The sequence below is a fragment of the Onthophagus taurus genome, chromosome 1, assembly GCF_036711975.1.
Source record: "Onthophagus taurus isolate NC chromosome 1, IU_Otau_3.0, whole genome shotgun sequence".
Taxonomy (NCBI): Eukaryota; Metazoa; Arthropoda; class Insecta; order Coleoptera; family Scarabaeidae; genus Onthophagus; species Onthophagus taurus.
In genome coordinates, this window is record NC_091966.1 from 13,571,161 (window position 1) to 13,591,768 (window position 20,608).

At 32.4% G+C, this 20,608-nt stretch overlaps 2 protein-coding genes across 2 annotated transcripts in view; one reads left to right on the plus strand and one right to left on the minus strand.

Annotated features, from left to right (window-relative positions):
* The window catches only part of LOC111422361 (phospholipid-transporting ATPase ABCA3-like), an 18,269-nt gene extending 17,388 nt beyond the window's left edge, over positions 1-881 (plus strand). Inside the window, exon 17 of the mRNA XM_071197244.1 lies at positions 498-881. Within this exon, the coding sequence (XP_071053345.1) occupies positions 498-533 (36 nt within the window). The 3' untranslated portion in view covers positions 534-881. The remainder of the gene's footprint in view (positions 1-497) is intronic.
* LOC111422224 (rho GTPase-activating protein 92B-like) overlaps positions 603-20,608 on the minus strand; it is a 27,770-nt gene continuing 7,764 nt past the window's right edge. Inside the window, exons 3-5 of the mRNA XM_023055426.2 lie at positions 12,496-12,804; positions 12,207-12,435; positions 603-3,103 (exon numbers count right to left, since the gene is read on the minus strand). Of these exons, the coding sequence (XP_022911194.1) occupies positions 1,224-3,103; positions 12,207-12,435; positions 12,496-12,804 (2,418 nt within the window). The 3' untranslated portion in view covers positions 603-1,223. The remainder of the gene's footprint in view (positions 3,104-12,206; positions 12,436-12,495; positions 12,805-20,608) is intronic.

Genomic DNA, 20,608 nt, shown 5'->3' on the forward strand with positions numbered 1-20,608 from the left:
TAAATAATTTTCCTTTATATAACTCTTCCTTTTTTGTTTAGTTCCTTAGTTTCTATTGACCTATTGGCATTGTCTCTTTTTGAGCAATATATTTCAAGCTAATCTCTAAAAATTATTGATAGATGATCCACATTTGTGAGTAGTTTAGTAATAGTTTAAATAATAGTATATTTTCCGCAATGAAAATTTGGAATTTGTACAAGTTCATCCAAAAGCACATCTTCAACCACCATTACAAATTCTTATGCCTTTTCCAACTCAGGTTTGTCTAAATACAAAACCAGCTTCGTTCAAATATTGCTGTAACTTTCGATGTTCCTTTATGATGTGCATTCAAAGCTACAATTTATTTTTACCTAGTCTATTTCAGTCAATCACATTTCTTGCTTGTCCAACAATAAGAAAAATCACAAATTATTCTAATTTTGACTAATTTCAGTATTTACAATAATTAATCAAATGAACCCTTTTACTAATTTTTTTAAATTTCGTTTTAGGTTTTCCTCTATATGACAAGATTACAAGACAGATGAGTTATTATTTTCACTCTGTGTATCTACTTATTTTTATAACTGTAAATGGTAAAACGAAATGAAAAGCTATTTAAAATACATATAAACTTTATTTAAATAAAAAGTAAAATGTCAAAAAAAAAGTCAGTGAATGAAAACAAGGTGAAACAGAAAAAAAAAACATTGAAGACTAACGAGAAGTTAAAAGCATACATAGCAAATACTTCCTATCTATGTTTCTTGTTAAAGTTTTTTCAGTATTTTAAAAATGCCCTCCGTTACTCAAACAAAATGCCGACGGAATGTTAAAACTAAAACGTTTTTCAACTTAAAATTTGTAAACGACAAATTAAAACAAAAAAAAAACAATATGAATTCTAATGTTTTGATTAAGGCAATCACAAGACGATTGTTAACGATTATTACTCACTTCTACACAAAACAATAACAGGAAAAAGAAGCACCATCGCATTTTGGTTAAGGTTAAGAAACGAATCGAACGAGTAGAAATGTAGAGTGATGGTAGATTAAAGATAGCGATAAAGGCAAAAAATACTTACAAAAAAGGTTTTGTTTTCAGTCAAATATAACATACAATAATCGCAACTAGACTTATTACACGATGGGTATAATACAAATTATACAATATATTATTAAATATATATACTTTTGTAATCACCAAATTCACTAGAGTAGGGTAAAAATTAAAAATTACAGGTCCGTACTATTATTACTATCACCTTCCGCTTTAATTTTAACGGGAGGTGGCGGCGGAGGCTGCGTTGGTTTGTTCAAAGCTTTTGGTGATGGCGGTGTAGTCAATAAATTGACTTGCTCGACAATATTCCCATCGGATCTCGTCCGTGTATGACTAGTCTTATTTCCATTACATTTTTCAGTGGTAGTTTCAGCGTTTAACATTTCATTTGACTTCCTGTGGGGAGGTTTCGAGGGTACATCAGGTTTTCTAGTAGTTTTTGGATCACAGTTAGAATTGATGTCGTTATATTTATTCTCGATAGAGGAACGCGGTTTATCCGGCTGATGCCCTAAAAACTTTTCTTTCTCAGCCATTTGCGTATCATGGCCCAAGGAACGATTTGGTAAAGTTACAATACTAGGTTGCTGTTTGTGCGGAACATTGTAAACGGAACATTGAGTTCTTTGAACGTCATTAGCGGCGGCGGCGTCAGTACGAATTGGACCACGTAATGAAGCGGGACGAACTGGCACAGCTGGTTTATGAGGATTTCTAATTTGTGAAGGATCAATATCGTCCGTTATCGAATTTAACGATCTCGTCATTAATGTTTCTTGTTTAATAAATTGTTGACTGCCTTCTTTATCATCTAATTTTGGTTTTGGTGGTTCACATATTGGAGGTTTTGCGGAAACTATATCCGCATTTTGTGCTGTGATTTGATGAACAGGTTTCGCGGTAGATAATTGTATATTTACTGTATTTGATAAGGGTACATATTTATGATCTACGGTTTTAGAATCATCTAAAACTTGTGCTGCTTCTTCCGCTAAACTTCGTCGTTTCAACGACTTAGTTTCGTCATCGCTATTTACATTTTGTACGGCTTTGTTCTTCGGTTGTCGCGTTAGAGTCATACTTCCGGATTGATAATAAGACTTGTTCTCAGAATTTTCAACTTTATTTTCAGGAAAACGACTAGAAAATGTTACGGAATTTTGATCGATAAGAATCTGTTTCGTTTTGTCAATGTGTAAATTATTAAATTCCGTGTCAAGACTTGATTTTGGTACATCAATAGGATTTTCAATACCTTCATTACCTTGCCTTGTTGGAGGACCAGGAGCAACTGGCTTTCTTTTCCGAGTTGTTATCTTTGGACTGTCCATATGGCTGCTTATACTTTCAGTATCAAAATTTCTTTCATGGTGCTTCACTGTTGCTGCAACAGTTGTCCTTTGAAATTCACACTCTTCGAATAAATCGCCACTCGTTAAATCCAAAAATTCATTGATATCTTTATCAAATAATTTATCCACATTATTTATAAAATACTCAACAACCATATTCGCAACAGTACAATTTGACATATCATCACTCCGGCGATCCCACAATAAATTGGGGGCCATAACAATCGCAATATTTGAAGAAGTCATCTTCGTTTCTGGATGTTTAGATAAAGTTCCCAAAAATTTCATCAAATAAGTCAGGTTATCTCGGTTTGCTTGAGGTAATTTTTGTAAAACGAACTTCATCACATCCAAGCGTTGATCCTCAGGGACTCTAACGGCGTGCATCCAATCCGAATACAACATACTTGTTAATAAAGGTTCAGGTAATTCACGCAAGTACATTTTTAAAATACTTGCAATCACGTGTGCGTCTCTGTATTCCGGAAGTAAAGGACAAGAAAAACAGCCGGAATCTATCGATAATTTCATCCGTTTTACTCTCGTTACACTTCCAGCAACTCTGAACAATCCCTCCTCTGACATTCCAATTTCTGAAAGGGCGCAAATGCATATTTCTAAAGGATAAGCTATACGACGATTTGTAACGCGTAAATGTTCTTCGAGAGATGTTCCAAATATTGGTTTTATTCGACTGTCACCTAAAACAAAACAATTTAATAGTATTTTTGTAATGTTTTAAAAACTGTAATAGTTTGAAATGATGACTATAAACTGAGTATCAGGTTTAAAATACATCCTAAGATGTACTACTCAGAATCAGTAAAATGTTATTATCAATTAAAAATTGCTTTTTTATTGATAAAAGTTGATCAAGTAAATGACACAATAACATTTAATAATGAACCTATTGAAGATTCAGAATTAAACTTAATAACTAACCACTTAATGAAATACTTCACTTTTCAACAATATTTAGGACTTTCAAGAATAGAGACATGAAAATTGGTGGAACAATTTAAAGATGGATTGATAGAAACGGAGAGCTTACTACATTCAATGTTAGACGTTTCTTTCTTTGAGAGTAAAGGGGGGAAAGCACCAGGGAAAGAAATCTATCTAGGCAGGATAGACCCTGCTGACAAAAATGAAGGAAAGCAATAGAGAAGTAGATTGTAAAAAATCAATATGAATAGAGTAGGGAGATAGAAGATAAGAAATATGGTGGACAGAGAAAAAGTAGTGAAGATATAAAGTGAAACCAAAGATGGAACATAAGACGTAATGGAGCATGATACCTGAAAGAAATAAGAATTTATGGACGCAAAGTCTATTAAGGATGTTTATCTTATTAAAAAGTGTTTGTTAAAATAAAAGTGTAAACAGTGTCACAAGATATGCGGGGAAGAGAAAATTTACTATATGCGGCAAGTGTTTGATAGAAATTTGGTAAAAAGACGAGCGTAAGATCTGAAACAAGGTAAACAGAAATACTCTAAGACTAGAGACTTAAATATTAACACAGGGAACTGAGTTTGTATTGCTAAAGTTATGCGCGGTGACGTCGTTGTAAGTAATTCGAGCATGTTCACACAAAGTTTGATAAAACTTTAACATATTGACATTGTACACTATATTGCATGAATACAGGGATTGTAATGAGATAGACAACTATTTGTAAACTGTATAGCAGCAGAGGAAAATACTGATCACAGTGTAAGGAGGATGGCGGTTCCGTAAATTAACAATGGGAAAGAGAACTCCAGAAAGAAGTGTGTAATGGAAGAAAGGTAATAAGCAGAGCCGCGATGTTTCGGGCTGTTGATGTCACCATCTGTATAGAGCAGCGAACGGGTTATAGCGTAGTAGTAACATGCTTCTATCGAGCATATCGATGTGCCGCAACGTAACGATACTGGTTGAATGCTGGCCTATGTAAAATTTGGAGGGTTCTCTGCGGTGCAGCGTTCAATACGTGTTTGGCCGATTGTCCGACTAAAACTCAACCAGTGGCGTGGTATACTATATGTGGCGTGATGTGGTCCATGTGGCCCGAGTCTCTACCGTAAGGCGACGAGCCGCCAATGAGTTGCCCGACAACGTCGCGGCGTAATAAGAGAAGGAGAATATGTAGGAGAATAAAGGAAATGAATGAAGTGAATGTGCCAAGAAAGTAAGACTGGGATTGTCCATATGCAAAGAAACAATATACAAAGAGAAAGATCAAAAAAGTTGCCATAAAGTTTGTAGGAGATAACCGTAGTTGACAAAGTGGCAGCAAAAGGGTAAAGGAGATAAACGAGAAGAAGATGAAGAATTGAAAATGGAGTGACCTTGACACAGGAAATGAAGAAGGAAAAGGTAGACTGGAAAGCGTGGAGGTAGAAGTCCAAAGAAAGTCCCCAAATGAGAATGAAGCAGAATAAGAATGACCCGAGTGCTTAATCTGGATAAAATAGATTGGATGGAAGATACTCAACATCCACAAAGAAGAGTGAGAAAAAGAATATACTTACAAGGGAAGTGTCACAACTGTGTCTCACCGATTTCGATGCAATTTGGTACAGTCATAGAATGGGCCAAAATAAGGTTCGTACATTTTTTTATACGTGCGGTAAAAGCCCCTGGGGCGAGTTATAGGGGTTGAAAGTTTGGAGAAAAAGTACGTTTTCACTTATATTTTAAAAATGAAAAGTGCTATCAAAATTTGGTAAATTGTAACTGATATTCATTTTAAAAGAGCTTTCTTTTGATGTATCACACATATACCAGAGGGTTAAGAAGGGCGAACTACCCCTATTTTTTTGGAATTATTTAAAAACCACCCTATCGATTTTGGCGGCATTAAGTATACTTCCAGCACGTTCAAAAATATTAGTTAAGGGTTTTTTCCCATTCGCTCTAGATCATCCCCAGCGAAGTTACGGGGGTTAACATGTAACCACTTTTCGTAAGAATGATGTGATAAAATTGTCAGGTATTTTGAAAATACTTTAACAAAACCGTAAATTAGTCGCACAATAAAATGTTTAATGTAAAATAAGGCATAATACACCATTTAGGGGTGGTTGGGGTTAACCACCCCCTTAAAAATTAATTCTATCCCGGGCATTACTTGTTGATTACGGCGAAATTTGGTACTGTGTTTGTTTTATATAGTTTATTAGTTTATTTTTATTCTACATAATGTTGCCAAAAATACACCTACCAAAAAAATTTTGGCACAATATTTGTTTTTTTAGTGCCGCTTGCTAAAGGTCATTTCTCAAAATAGTTTTTTCTAGTATAAAAGAACGTGTGCCCAGTGGGTAGATTTTAGTTTCAGAGCAACTGACAGAAGCAATGGTTACAATAAACCCAATAAACGTTTTAAATTTGCTAATGACAGTTTTTACTGTTATGAATATTCCCCAGACTCCTGTAAATGAAGCAGAAGTTAGTTTAAAAGAAAATATACAGCGTATTTTAATGGAAAGTATGGAAGACTACAATATGCAAATTGAAGACGAAACTGTATTAATTTTCGATTCATCCAATGGCATCAATGACGGTCAGCAAATTATTGAAGACCAGGATACAACTGACAGGTTTGTAGAAGATACTGATGCTCATTGTCCATTGAAGGATGACATCGACTACGAGTACAAATTAGAGGCGGTAAATTACTGGACAAGTGGGAAGAAAGGTTATTTGAAACTAGAAACCGTAAAAAACAAATACCGAAAAGTAACGTCAAAGACCCAATTGCACAGATGGTCTAAATATATTGAAGAAAGAGGGACATACAAAGAAAAATTAGCAGAAATTACCGAATTTGTAATTAATCAAGCGAGAGCCGCCGTAGATAATAAATTGCCACTACATGATATTGATATACGCAGATGGGCTATACAAGCTAGAAATGAAAAGAATTTATCTCCTCAACTGTTCAAAGCATCTCATAGCTGGGTGCAACGTTTTAAGAAAGCAAATCGGTTAGTAAGCCGAAAAATAACAAAATTTCTATCCCAAAAACAAATTGGAAATGTTGATCGAGTAAAAACTTTAGCAAAAGATTTCGTTAAAGAGGCAAAGCTACAAATCCAAATATATGGACCTGAAAACACCTACAATTCGGATCAGAGCGGTTTTAACTTGGAATTCCATTCGGGAAGAACATTAAGCGATTTAGGAGTTAAAACCGTAGAAAGTGTGGTCCAGTCGGTGTCATCTACAACGCACAGTTACACAATTCAACCCGTAATATCTGCTGATGGGAAACTTCTTTCTCCACTTTTTATTGTTTTAAAAGAACCCTCTGGCAGCTTTGGACCGAGGGTAGCAAATACAATGTTTAAAGCAGACAATATATACGTTTTGGCATCAAAATCTGGAAAGTTAACTTCAGAACACATGAAAAATTGGCTCCAAAATGTATATTTTCCAAATACTGGTTCTAAATCATTATTATTATTAGATTCTTGGAGTGGCCATTGTCCTGAAGTTATTAGTGAAATAACTCCATCAGGTACTAATTTTAAACATTTATCTATACCTGCAGGGACAACAGGTCAAATACAGCCCCTAGATGTATTTGGTTTCAGAATATGGAAAAATTTTATTAGAAGATTCTCTGATCAGATTATTCTTTACCAGTATGATGTCAATTTACATCAGAGGGATAACATATTAAAATTGCAATCGTTGACGCATAACCAGTTGGCTTCCCCTCGGTTTATAAATGTTTTTAAATACGCATGGTTTGCAAGTGGCTATATAGAGGAGAGACCAGACCATTTTGAAAATCCCGTGGAAGTTTGCTTTTCGAGTGAGAAGCCAACGTGTGATATCTGTGGGGATATAGCGGTCATAACATGTGCATGGTGTAAAAAATCCTTATGTTTAAAACATTTTTTCCACGACTTTCATTTTTGCCAACACTACGTAGAATAAAAATAAATTTAATATTGAAAATTAATATAATACATAAAAAACGTCAATTAGTAATGTAGAATAAACTTCTTTGGTATATTGAACTATTTTTTTTGTCAGTTGCTTTTTAACTCATAAATAAATAAAATATCTTATTTATCTAGTAGTTTTATATTTATTATTTAAAGAAAATGAGGGTAGTTTACCTCGTGGAACATCGATAGATAGATTTTTAAAAAACAATACCACAGTTACGATGGCAGTTTTCATCTTCGAGGTATAAACAAAAAACTACCCCTAATTTGTAACCCTTATAACCATTTTCAAAAATTTTTACTTCAAATATAAAAAAAACACAGTACCAAATTTCGCCGTAATCGACAAATAACGCCCGGGATAGAATTAATTTTTAAGGGGGTGGATAACCCCAACAACCCCTATATGGTGTATTATGCCTTATTTTACACTAAACATTTTATTGTGCGACTAATTTACGGTTTTGTTTAAAGTATTTTCAAAATACCTGACAATTTTATCACATCATTCTTACGAAAAGTGCTTACATGTTAACCCCCGTAACTTCGCTGGGGTTGATCTAGGGCGAATGGGAAAAAACCCTTAACTAATATTTTTGAACGCACTAGAAGTATACTTAATGCCGCCAAAATCGATAGGGTGGTTTTTAAATAATTCCAAAAAAATAGGGGTAGTTCGCCCTTTTTAACCCTCTGCTATATGTGTGACACATCAAAAGAAAGCTCTTTTAAAATGAATATCAGTTACAATTTACCAAATTTTGATAGCACTTTTCGTTTTCAAAATATAAGTGAAAACGTACTTTTTCTCCAAACTTTCAACCCCTATAACTCGCCCCAGGGGCTTTTACCGCACGTATAAAAAAATGTGCGAACCTTATTTTGGCCCATTCTATGACTGTACCAAATTGCATCGAAATCGGTGAGACACAGTTGTGACACTTCCCTTGTTAGTTACATTGGGTTGGGTAGCTTTGATTGACTATCTAATAGTAAATCAAACAATGTAGAATTGGGTAAACCAATTAAGGTTGGGTAATAATTGGGTAATAATTGAAGAATCAACAATTGCCAGAAATGAGATAGACTGTAAAACGATGAAAACAAAGAAAAGCGATGAAGATTAAAAGCATAGATCAAGTGGTCAGAGACCGAAAAGCAAAAAGGGTTACAAAATTACAAACAATAGTGAGGGATGAAAGAATGGTTAATGGAGGAAAGAGTGAAGGCGTGGAAAATGGAAAGGAAATTAGAAAAAAATCAGCTATTAAATGTTTTTTTTTATAAAATAATCTAACAATAATATTATCTTTCTAGTCTTAACTTTTATGCATTTTTAATCTTCATTGCCATTTTATGTTTGCTTATTTTCACAATATTTTCAGCTTTTTTAAGCATATATGTACTTACAATTTTGTATTCTTATATTACGTATCCAGATACCAGATATAATACCAGGTATATCTGGTGGGCTAGTCAAAGCTAATAACATTGCCGTGATGGCAAAAAGAGCAAAAGTGGCGAAAAAAATTATGCAAAGTTTAGAAAGATTTCTTAAAAACCGTTGGAAATGAATGTGAAGAAAAGGAAAGATCTTACTTTTAACTAGGTATAATAGAAGAAAATGGGTGCAATAGATATAGGCCAAAAAAGTATAATTATTTAAGTCGCAAGTTTTGGGAGATTATGGGTTTTGAACAAATACTAGAAACACAACACCAATTAGAAAATTAGTACAAACATGCAACAGAGTAATAACAAGGGCCCGAACAGTTTAGAAAGGTGACTTTCAAACATCCCCGCTCCAGCGTTAATGTTTTGCGACTTAAAACCACAGAATAACCAGAAAGGACATTGGGGGTGGGTATCCCGCCAAAACTGATTTTTCTGCGTCTGGGCGGCGACATCTTATAGGTTAGTGTTATTTATAAATTTTTCGAAATGTTTATAATAACCACACGGGAACTGTTTAAAGTCGTCCAATAGAGCCTTGTCGAATCTATTGGTGAGTACACGTGCGAAACCAATTATGAACGGCGTGGCGCGGCAGACCGGCCGAGGGCGAGATCGATTGCCTGAATCTCATTTACGATCTCTTATTGGACAACTTTAAACAGTTCCCGTGCGGTTATTACAAACATTTCGAAAAAAATTTATTAGAAAAATCGCTTCAGAACAATGTATCCTTCAACTGTATAATGATGCAGAAGATACGGGACACTCTGTATACCCATAGTGAGATAGGCAATGAAAGTAGCAAGATTGAGGGTTGAAGTAGGTAGACGTGGTTTAGGATATAAGTGGAAGATAGATAGATTGTCAAATTTGGAGAAATTTTGGAAGTGCTGGGGTGCAATCAAAACAAGAATATTTATACAAACGGACGATCACAATAATAAAGGATGTAGGGTTACTCAACGACAGGACGTTAACAAGATAAGAGAACTGATAAATGAATAAGATGATTATCGCGTTTGGTATGGAATAAGTAGACAGCAGATCCAACACATTATGTGAAAAGGATTAGGAAACGGTGGAGTCTTTCGCTAAAATGTGACGAACTTGAGGAAGAAGTGATGGAATAACGAACATATACAGTCTGGGTGAAAACGAAGACGTGGATGAGTTTATGTTGTATTTGCAATAATTGAATATTAATAACAATAATAATAGATTAGTATTAGCTTATTTGTGGAAATATAATTTATATCTGAAGAAGATCAGTGAAGAGGAGTAAAACTTCGGTAATAGATGTAAAGTATGAGATATCTTTAACGTGAGGATAACGCTATCTATATCACTCATTGTAGACGTGAAGTATAAAACACTTTCATTCTAAGCATAATGAAATACGTTTACCAAAATTTGTAAAAGATAAACAACATTTTAATTTCTAGAAAGAGTTCATACTAACTTTGAAGAATGAAAACATGAAGGTTTGAAGCAAACAAATTATATCTTAAGATCAATTATTATTCTAAATATTTTTATTTGAAGATCTTGGATATCTAACAAATAAATAGGTTGGTGCACAATTATTCGCTGCTTTTACTGGCATTTTTTTTTTTCATAACTGTTGTACCATGAACTAATTTTTGTAAAATATATTTTGTTTATTTAGTTGATAATCGTATTGAAAATATTACTCATCAATATTCGTAAACCGTGCTGTACCAGGTTTTGGCAGAGATAACCGAAAGCGATTTGAAGAGGGACAGACACACTTTATTGAGGAACTTGAAACCTGATCGGCATACCTATAAATGGACAGCAGATAAAAAGTTTTATTAATTATTTAATAATATACGATATAACTCATACAATTTTATTTTTTATCTTATTTTTATTATTTATCTTAGAAATTGAATGAATACAATAATTATCATTCCTTTCGCCTTTTTAATTTAATAACACATTTAAATTTGATAATAAACATAAATATAGTTCTCGCGTTTTTTAAGACATAATTTGATTAAAATTGATCGAAGCGTTACATACCTAATAAACGAGTCTTGCTAAAGATTATATTTCAAGCTGTTTGGAATGTAAGTGTGTTACATTTCACAGGGAACATATACATACATTTAAACTGAATATTAAGATCATTCATCTTATAAATTAACACAATAAAAATACAGAAAATAAGCTGTAAGATGTTTGCAAATGGTTTTATTTTGAAAACGACGGCGAAAAATCAATAAAAACAGCCGGAACCATCATCTTCAAATCTATTGACACAAATCAAGAGAACTCCCAAGGAAGAAGCTGTCCTAGAATTTTCCTAGAATAGGACGATCCGTGTTGAGCGTCTGATCGTTGAAAATAAGATTTAGAAGTGATCCTCCATATCCTCCCACAAAGACGTCCACTTATTATTATATCAAATACTCAGTGAAACTACTGAAACCTAACAATTAAACAAAATTGATGACTGTTTGGACGTGTTGAAGGGCAAAGCGTAAATCAATGCGTGGATTTGCTCCAAGAATGGCGACTTTAACAGTCTATCAAGCAAATGAGAAGCGTTATTGATGACTATGGTAAATACAAGCGGAATAGTCATTTAGACATGTTTTTATTGTACTTCTATATTTGTTGTACTTATATTTATGGTATTTACGGTATTTATGTACCAACCCAACATAAATGAACCTAAACTATATATTTTGTACGATTTACTAAATTTTCAAAATGCATTCAATACTATTGTATGGACAATATAACTATGATATTAATTACAGATATCGACCGCTTCTTAACTACAATTCTCTGTACATCTCGGAAGTTCGTTTACAGCCTTGAAAATCGTACCGTTGATCTTTCATTGATACTAATTTGCCAACCTATCTCCCTTCTATGAGCTACTATTAACCAAACTAAAGTACACCTTTGTTCTATAATAGACCATCGTTTGGTGTAAGAAAAAGGTTCTTGAAGAAATTGGACATCTTCCAATCTAGATGTAATCTAGGATTCTCCCACAATTAATGTAATATACTACAAATCCTAACACATAAATAAGTAACAGTAGAAAGTAACAGTCAAAAAATAAAAAAAATTAATTTTCTTCAAAGCACGTTATTTGTTTCAAGCAAAAAAAAAACAGAAAACTAAATATACTAGATGAGTTAAATGACTTTTCTAATAATAACTAATAACAAGTATGATGATGGTGATGAAACTGTGTGGGAATTGCAAGCAAATTCCATGAAGTCTGATATAACTTTCACAAAAGCAGTATATTTCTCAGAGGTTATTCACTAATAAACAATGTAAGGAAATTTGTACAATTTCCCAGAAACATTATTCGATTTAAAATGGGTACGCTAATGTAAACAAAAAAATTAAATCCACTTACCAATTTTTTTCTCCAATTCCGGTATGATTCCGTTTAAATTTTTTAAGGCACTTTCATGGTAAGCCCTCTGTAATTTCAACAATTGCAAAATGTACTGGCACAATTCATTCTCTCGCTTCAAAACGGTAAACATTTCGGCGGCCAAAGCATCTCTGCTTTGTTCGACTTTGATGTCAGCATCTTCCATTTCCGATTTAATGCTTTCTTTTTGTGCACCATGTTTAGCGGCCTAATAAAAAAGTTGTTAAAATTTGCACAACATTTTTTTAGATTTTATTTATTTACTTACACTGTTATATCGGTTTTTTGCGGAATCTTTATCTAATACGTGTTTGGTAAGCGATTTTCGCAGCCTTAAAATGTTTGGTAATTCCTTATCAAGTAATTCCTGTAGAGGTTTAGCAACAAAGTTCTCCACCTTTAGCTCGTGCGCAAATTGTTCTTCGGCAAGTTGGAGTTCAGCCTGTGCACATTCCGTGAGTATTTCACGGAATAGCTCGCAAATTTCTTCCGGTTTGCCATTTCCTTCCGGATTATCAAATATTCGCCTGGTGCTTTGATCGAATACGGTGTACAATTGATGTTCTGTATATTTTTTCTATGGATGTAAAAAAAATTAAAATTATACATTCAAATTTAAAAAAGTACAGTTTTTTAAAAAAAATATAAACCAACTTGTAAACATTTCACGTCTTTCAGTAATTTAAATTCGTACCACCGTAAAAGCTAAAAATATTACCTTCAAACGTTGACCGCGTAAATTTTATTGGGAGCGATTTAACCGATTTTTGGGTGAAAAGCGATTTGAACAGCACGATTTCGTTATAAACATTCTAATAATAGCCTACTATAAATATTAACTGAGAACGATCCGTCAATAATTTATAGTTTCAATATTATTTTGCGATTAAAAACGTACACAAAGGAAATTGCGTGAATGAAAATTCCATAATTCTGATAATATCTCATATAAGCACATGTCATGTATTGCTCTTCAACAATAAATATTTATCTGAGCTTATCAGTAACTAGATATTAATTCAACTTCATTTAATTTAATGAATTAAATGTCTAAAGACAATATGTATAAATTCATGCTTGTGATTGATTTATAATTTCTTTTTGTATTCCAGTTACATTTTAAACAGGATAAAGGAAACCGACCTTAATACAATAAAATTTTATTACCTTATTTGTTGTGGAGTTGCGGTTTGTACTTTTGATAAGGATATATGTTATTTCCTGTCGTAATTTTATTTTAATTTCATTCTATTGTATGTAAAGTCTTGTAACAAAACAACTATATCAATGTTTATTTTTAAATAAATAAACAGCGATTTTCTTTTTTAAGTATTAAAATAACATATGTTAAATTTCAACATATGTTCTCACACATGCGGGTAAACTAAAAAAAATCGTGTGCTAAAACCTTAATTCAATTTAATTTAATTGATAAGAATGTTTGTTGAAATTGTTTAACCTCGTTTTCACCTAATAGGTACAATAGAATAGAAACTTTCTTACTTTCAATTAATTTATTAATTAAGAAGATATTAGTTATTATTACAAACACATAACACATAAAGATAAAAACTCGTAAGAAATGAAATCGATTATATAAAAAAAGCTTTAAACAATGTTATGATACGTCATAAAGCAATTTCATTTTATTTTTTATTATCAGTTAGGAATTTAATTTCGCTCTCTATAACATTCTATATATTGTTTGAGCTGAGACATTTTTTCTCATCTTTTTCAAACAATGAATCATGGGAAAATTTGCACAAAATATGGTTAACAACGAAAATAAATGTCTAAACGATGACGTTTGAATCAAATTTTGTTAAAATAACAATGATAAAATATGTGATAATGATTGTAAACATCATTATGGTGTAGATATTTTATTACAGATTTTTATTTAAAAAATGTTAAATTACTTAACGGATACAAATAATTATAATTATTTGTAATAATTATTAGTCAGAAGTAACGTAATCGTAAATTGGGTAATCGTAAATTAAACCTAAATAAACACGGAAGCTCGTAACACGGAAATCAATTTATTTCTTATGATATTAGTAAATTTTAAATCAGTGTTGAAAATTTAATTGTTACAGGGAATATTGCTAACCGTAAAATGTTATAAAACACAAATTGTGTCATCAATTCTATTATTAAATCTGCACTAATTCTATTTAGTCATTCGTAAATTTTGTTACATACAGTTTGTGTCAAAAAAAGTGTTGTAGACAAATATTCCATGTAGAAAGACTGTTTTAGAGTGGAATGGAAGATTGTTTTGAAATCGAACGAGAAATAAGTGCACGAGCATTGTTTCAAGCAACATGTTCATACAAATATTTGAATTTGCAGAAGCCAAGCAGATAATATATCATCTCAAATATAGCGTTGCACTATATTTATTGCGAATAATAAAAAAAAATTAAATAAATTGATGTTAGTATGAAATATACAGGAGGTACCATTTTAAACCATTTCATTTTTACCATGACAAAGTTGCCAACTTCCTTTAAGTTTTTGGAATGCTGAAATTGGTTACTATAACAACGGTATTAAAGATATGTGGAACTTTCTTATGCATTTGCAGCCACAACTGGAGATTTAGGGGAAGGAATATGCCGGGAAGAATTTATTGCGAACGTACCTGATGATATTTTATCTCATATGGCTGATCTTTACGAAATATGGAAGGTGAAATGAGTATTTCAGTTAACAATGACACCATCAATCATAGTATTGCTTTAACTTAAAAGGTTCAATAAAATAATTGCTGCAATGTCTAGGACTTCAAAGAATCTGAAAACAGCTTTAGCTTGCAAAATTGGTATAGATACAGTTGTAGTTAATATGGGGTATTCTTTGTTTAATGATCAATTACCGAATTGTTTGAAGAAACCAGCTCCAGTAAAGTGTAAAAAATTAGGTGAATGGATGACACATTTTTTGAAAAGATATCCAGTATTTTACTCGGGGTTTCTATTACTTTCTATTAATTTGTTTTATTAGTTATTATAATGGACTCTAATCATGACTGAAGATGTTCAAAATATCGTCCTGCAACATCAATGCAATTTCTAGATCAATCTAGATCTGCGTTGAAAGGAAGCCTGCACCCTTTCAAACAATCAGTCATTTCACGATCCATCTGACAGTTGTGTTCTATTCGTTGGCGCAAATCTTCCAGATTTTGCACAGGTGTCGCGTAAATTAAATTTTTTAAATAGCCTCATAAACAAATGTCTACGGGATTCAAATCGAGATATCGTGCAGGCCACGCAAGTGCGGTGGAGTTCCATCCTGCATAAACAACAGATTTAGTAGCTGTTTTAACGGTAAGTCTTCAAAAAGTGTAGGAAGAGTGTTTTCGGGGAAATCAAGGTATGTATGACCTAAAAGCCTATTCTCTATGATCTTGAAAATGGTTGATTCCAACATCGTTAAAATATAATTCATCGTTTTTCTTTTATTAATCATATTCCCTGTGATGCCTAATCAAATGTTTACACTAAAACGCTGTTGATGTCTAGTTTCCAAGACACGTGATTAAAAGTCAGCAGCTTCCTGTAAAAACCATTAACAGAAAGTCTGTCTTGTGTGGTAATCTGGAAAAGTGAGAGCTTGCACACCTTAAATATAGTAAGGGTAAATGAGGTGCCCAAAGAGTTGTCGAAACAACATCTGCTTGTTTCGGGATTTTCATCCACTGCATTTAATATTTGTTCTTTTCCGGCGTACATATGGATCTCTAACGTCCACTATTATAAGATTTTTTTTTTAAATGACCCAGTTTCCTTTAGACGGTGAACCGCCATTGAAACATTACATATGAAGGTAGTAGCCAGTTGGAAAATGTTTCCGCATAGACACTACGTGCACTCAAAGCACTCCCATTGTACATACATGAACACCATATCGGCTATTTTAGCATTTGAAGTTTACTACGGGTTTCGAAAAGTTGAATCAAAGATCAAGAATCAACACACAAGATTACAATTCGACGTAAAGTTATTTGATCACTCAAACCCAACTTGGTGTAATCGCTAAGTATTGATAGTAATCCGTGTAGTAATAAAACGCTTTTATTTTGTTAATGGTCAGAAAAAAGATACAGCCCGTTCGAATGCTATATCTCGGAGATGATCTATACAGCAAATTTTCGCACATGGGCATTACACGGAATTCATCAGAATCCTGACCTTTTTCTTAAAGCTTTATTAATCGATGTAGGAGTTTATAATCACCACAACCATCATTATTAGCACTATGAAAAATCTCTTATTGTACGACAGCGAAATAAGCAAAGACGTTGGTGTGCGAATGTTTGGATTAGAATTTTTAGAAGGCAGATCATCCATATTTTCTGCCAAGAATTCTGAATGGTAAAACTTGTAATTTTTGCGAGAACACTTTCCTAGGTCTTGTAAAGGACATTCTTTACAAGATTTTTTCAACACAATGGAGCACATAGAGCATATGCTAGATTACAAGTAAGGGAAATTTGAATCGTGATTTTTCTAATAAATGGATCAGGCAGGATGAACCAATAGTTTGGTCACTCCGATCTCCCAACTTAACTCTAATAGATTTTGGATTCAAACATCGACATTGTGGGGATACATAAAAATGAAGATATACGTTTTCCACAGGTTCACGAATCAATACCAGAAAAAATAATGATCATTTCAATTTTGTTGTCAGGATCATTAGTCGTAGGCACAAACCTGTATCAACAAAAATGGTAACAATTTTGAGAAATTACATGTTTTGTTTTCGTTTTGCTTAGCCCAGCTCAGGAAATCGTTATTTTCTGTAACTGATTTTGTTGAGAATAAGCGAGAAAAAGAAACAGTGCAACAAAGGGAAAATGTTAATTTGTTGATTCAATCAATGTTATCAATAGTTGATAAATGGTTCAAAACAAATACATAACAACATCAGAGGCAAGGAAGTGAACAGCACCTACAACTTTTTGTATGGTAAAATTGATTACATTTAATAAACCCCGAATTGCTGAAGTACAACTTTTTAGTATTCTTCATTTTTGTCTTGTTCTTTAATCATCTAAAGTCTCGAATTTTTTAGAAGCGTAACCATGGTTATAACCGTTTTAAGTATTCTTCTTATCTAAGAGCTCGATTTCACTCTTAATGTCTTTAGAGAAAATACCATTGTCTAAGCAGAATGTTCAAATTAAAAAAAAAATATGGTTTTGCCACTTTGATACATAAATTCCTTTTTATTAATAAGTAAACGAATTTTAGATTCTGCGGGGCAGGTGGTAAATTGCTGCATATGGGAGCAACAGGGCAGAGTTAGTTGAGAAAAGAAAAATTAGCTTGTTATCGTCACTCACATTTATCGAATCTGTCTAAAAATAAAGTATATTTATAAGATAAGAACATAAGAAGTACTAATATTTATAAATTTATTCATTCAATATTTAGTCCTTGGCTGATCTCCTTATTTAGGCCCTTAACTATAATAGATATAAATCGATGTTTTTGGCCCCGCGCGATTAGTGAAGAATTTAGTTGCTAAACTTGAAATTTTTCACTATCGCAAAACTGTATATATTGTTTACGCTATTTATCACCGCATGATTCGATATAGCAATTTAAAATTGCTAGTTATATTAAGTACTGCAATAATTTGCCATTCTCTGCCAAAATAGGCACCAAATTTATATACATTAAAATGATACAAAAATGTGTACTGATTGTTTTAGAATACCATTGAGTGCTGATTTTGCATGTTCGCGCCTTCTTTTGTCACTATATAGCCGAAAAAGATTAAGCTATACAACTAGGAAATAATTGCGAAAAAACTTTTATATCATTTTTATACAGTATTATAGTTTAACCCAACAAAAAAAATAATTTTCGATCTTGTAACCAAAGGATTTTTTATGATCAATAATAGCCAATAAGTGCCTTAGAATTCGTTATTTGAATTGTAGCATAAAGAATCTAAGATTTAACATCATTGCTATTTTCTTAATAATTTCGATTAACTAATATTGCTAACTTATTCTAATGCGCTATACTGAGTTTACACTGCGATTGAAGTTTTTTTTTATCGGTTTAATTTATCGCTTCAACAAACATCAAACTTTTGATTAACTAATAAAAAAGTTAAACTATCCATAACTATAGCTATAAAATGTTAATATTAGGGTGTAATCTACTATTTACGCTTTCTGGGCACAAGATAGTTAAAGACTAAAGAACCGAAAAAACTAATACTATCTTGCAAGCAATAAACAAACCATAAGTCTATTTACGATGGTGATCTTATGGTTGGTTTATTCTATAAAATAAATAAACCACCCGATTATAATCATTACAAAATAAAAAAGATTAATCATTTGTGAGTTGTTATCTTAAAAACCACAAAAAATCGACAATGATTTAGGCTGTGTCAATGCGGTTTAATTTTCTGCTCTATATAAATAATGGCTATTATACACCATTATTTTTTTCCATAATACTAGTTATTGCATCAAGGCAGGAGAACAGTAAGTTTTTTAATGCGTCTTTGCGAGATACTATTATTTATGGCGCAGTCGACTATAAACAATGGCTTGCCCATTACGGTCTATACTATGCTTTTTGTAACATACTTGTAATCGATTCAAGATAAATCGATTTATATAAATGAGCTATGTTTTGATACATACTCGAGAAAATAATAGGCATTGAGGATAATTGATAAATAATGTTTAATATCAAGATTCAGAAACGTGCAATGCATTTTTTTGTGGTTTTATAAATATCTTGTATGCTATTTAATACAATATCACAATATACGCACATATTTGTGTGTTTGTATATTATGTCAGATTGATATTGCTAACATTTTTTATTAATAAACCAGTGTCCCTGAAATTTCTCTGTTACCAATGTCTATTAAGGAACATTTTATTAGAAATAATACTGCATCAATCTTTATAAAAATTGTTCAAAGTTACGATCACCATTTTCAATACACAAGTTGTAACGATTTGCAATCGAATCCCAAATTCTTCGAAATAGTTGAGGACGTTTACGAATATCATACGAATAATTCGAGCTACTAACTCTTCTTCTGTATTAACAGGTGTCTCATAAACCAGTGATTTAATATGACTCCAAATACAAAAATCAACTGGAGTCATCTGGTGAACGTGCAGATCCATCTGTTTGGAAAATCTGCATTTAGATAGTTTCGGCCATTTCTTGTAAAACATGCCTCATCTATCCATAAGATTCCTATGAAATCTTGGTTCGTCGTTAATTTTATTCAAGTACCATTCGGCAAATTTAACTCTGTTGGGATAATCAGTTGGAATTAACATTCGCACTTTTTGAATGTGTTAATGGTATTCCTTCAATATCCTCCACACAGATGTGTGACTTGTACGCATCGCCTGAAAACTCGCACGAAAATTCGTGCCTTTGCTCAAAAATTTTTCATAAGAACGATAAACTTATTCGTAATCTATGGTTTGCAGAGATTTATTTATCGTATCAATTCTTTGTAAAACGATACTCAAAATTGCACTGATAAAGGCGTTTTCAATTTCGTTTATGTTTATCAGAAGTGAAGTCGTTCCTATTACGGTTTCCTTTTCTCTTCTTTTGAATTACAAATTTTTGTTACGGCCACTATTATGTGAGTGAAACCACGATTTATAACTAAACGATATTTGCTCTTGATGACTATCTTAAAGTAGAAACTCTGCACAGAGACCAAATGGTATACAAATTTCTAGAGTTCTTGCTCAAATCGTAAAAAAAACGACGTGATACTACAAAAATAATTTGATACAAATTACCAGGTAATTCAAAAAACATAATGTTATGACTTGAATGATAAATTTGCAAGATATGGTAAAGATGCCACGAAACCAATAATTTTCTAAGAAGTACTTTATTCAAATTGGTCACTGCATCCAAGAAGAAGATAAAATCTATTTGTGTATACCTGATTGATTATGCATTATTAGCTAGTATCTAAGTCACGTGGCGTAAGATGTAATTTCACAGATTATCAATTCTAAAAATAATTATAAATATATTATAAGTTTATTGAACTATACCCATTAAAAACTTTGTTAAGATCTGAGTCACACTTCTCAATTATCCCATTTAAAACTGTTATCTTAATGTGAAGGCATACCATCAAGAATGTCATAAAATCGAACTTAATTTCAATTGCATAACACTTGAAGGACAATAACACAATCATCTAAGTTGTATCAGCAAAATTACCAAAGTAAAATAAAGTCTACAACAATAAGAATACTGTGCTTTCCATTATGACGTTAAAGGTCAAAGTTATGGAAAGTACTAAAACTATGTGTCATCATTCTATAATTAGTAACGTTTTCAAATAATTTT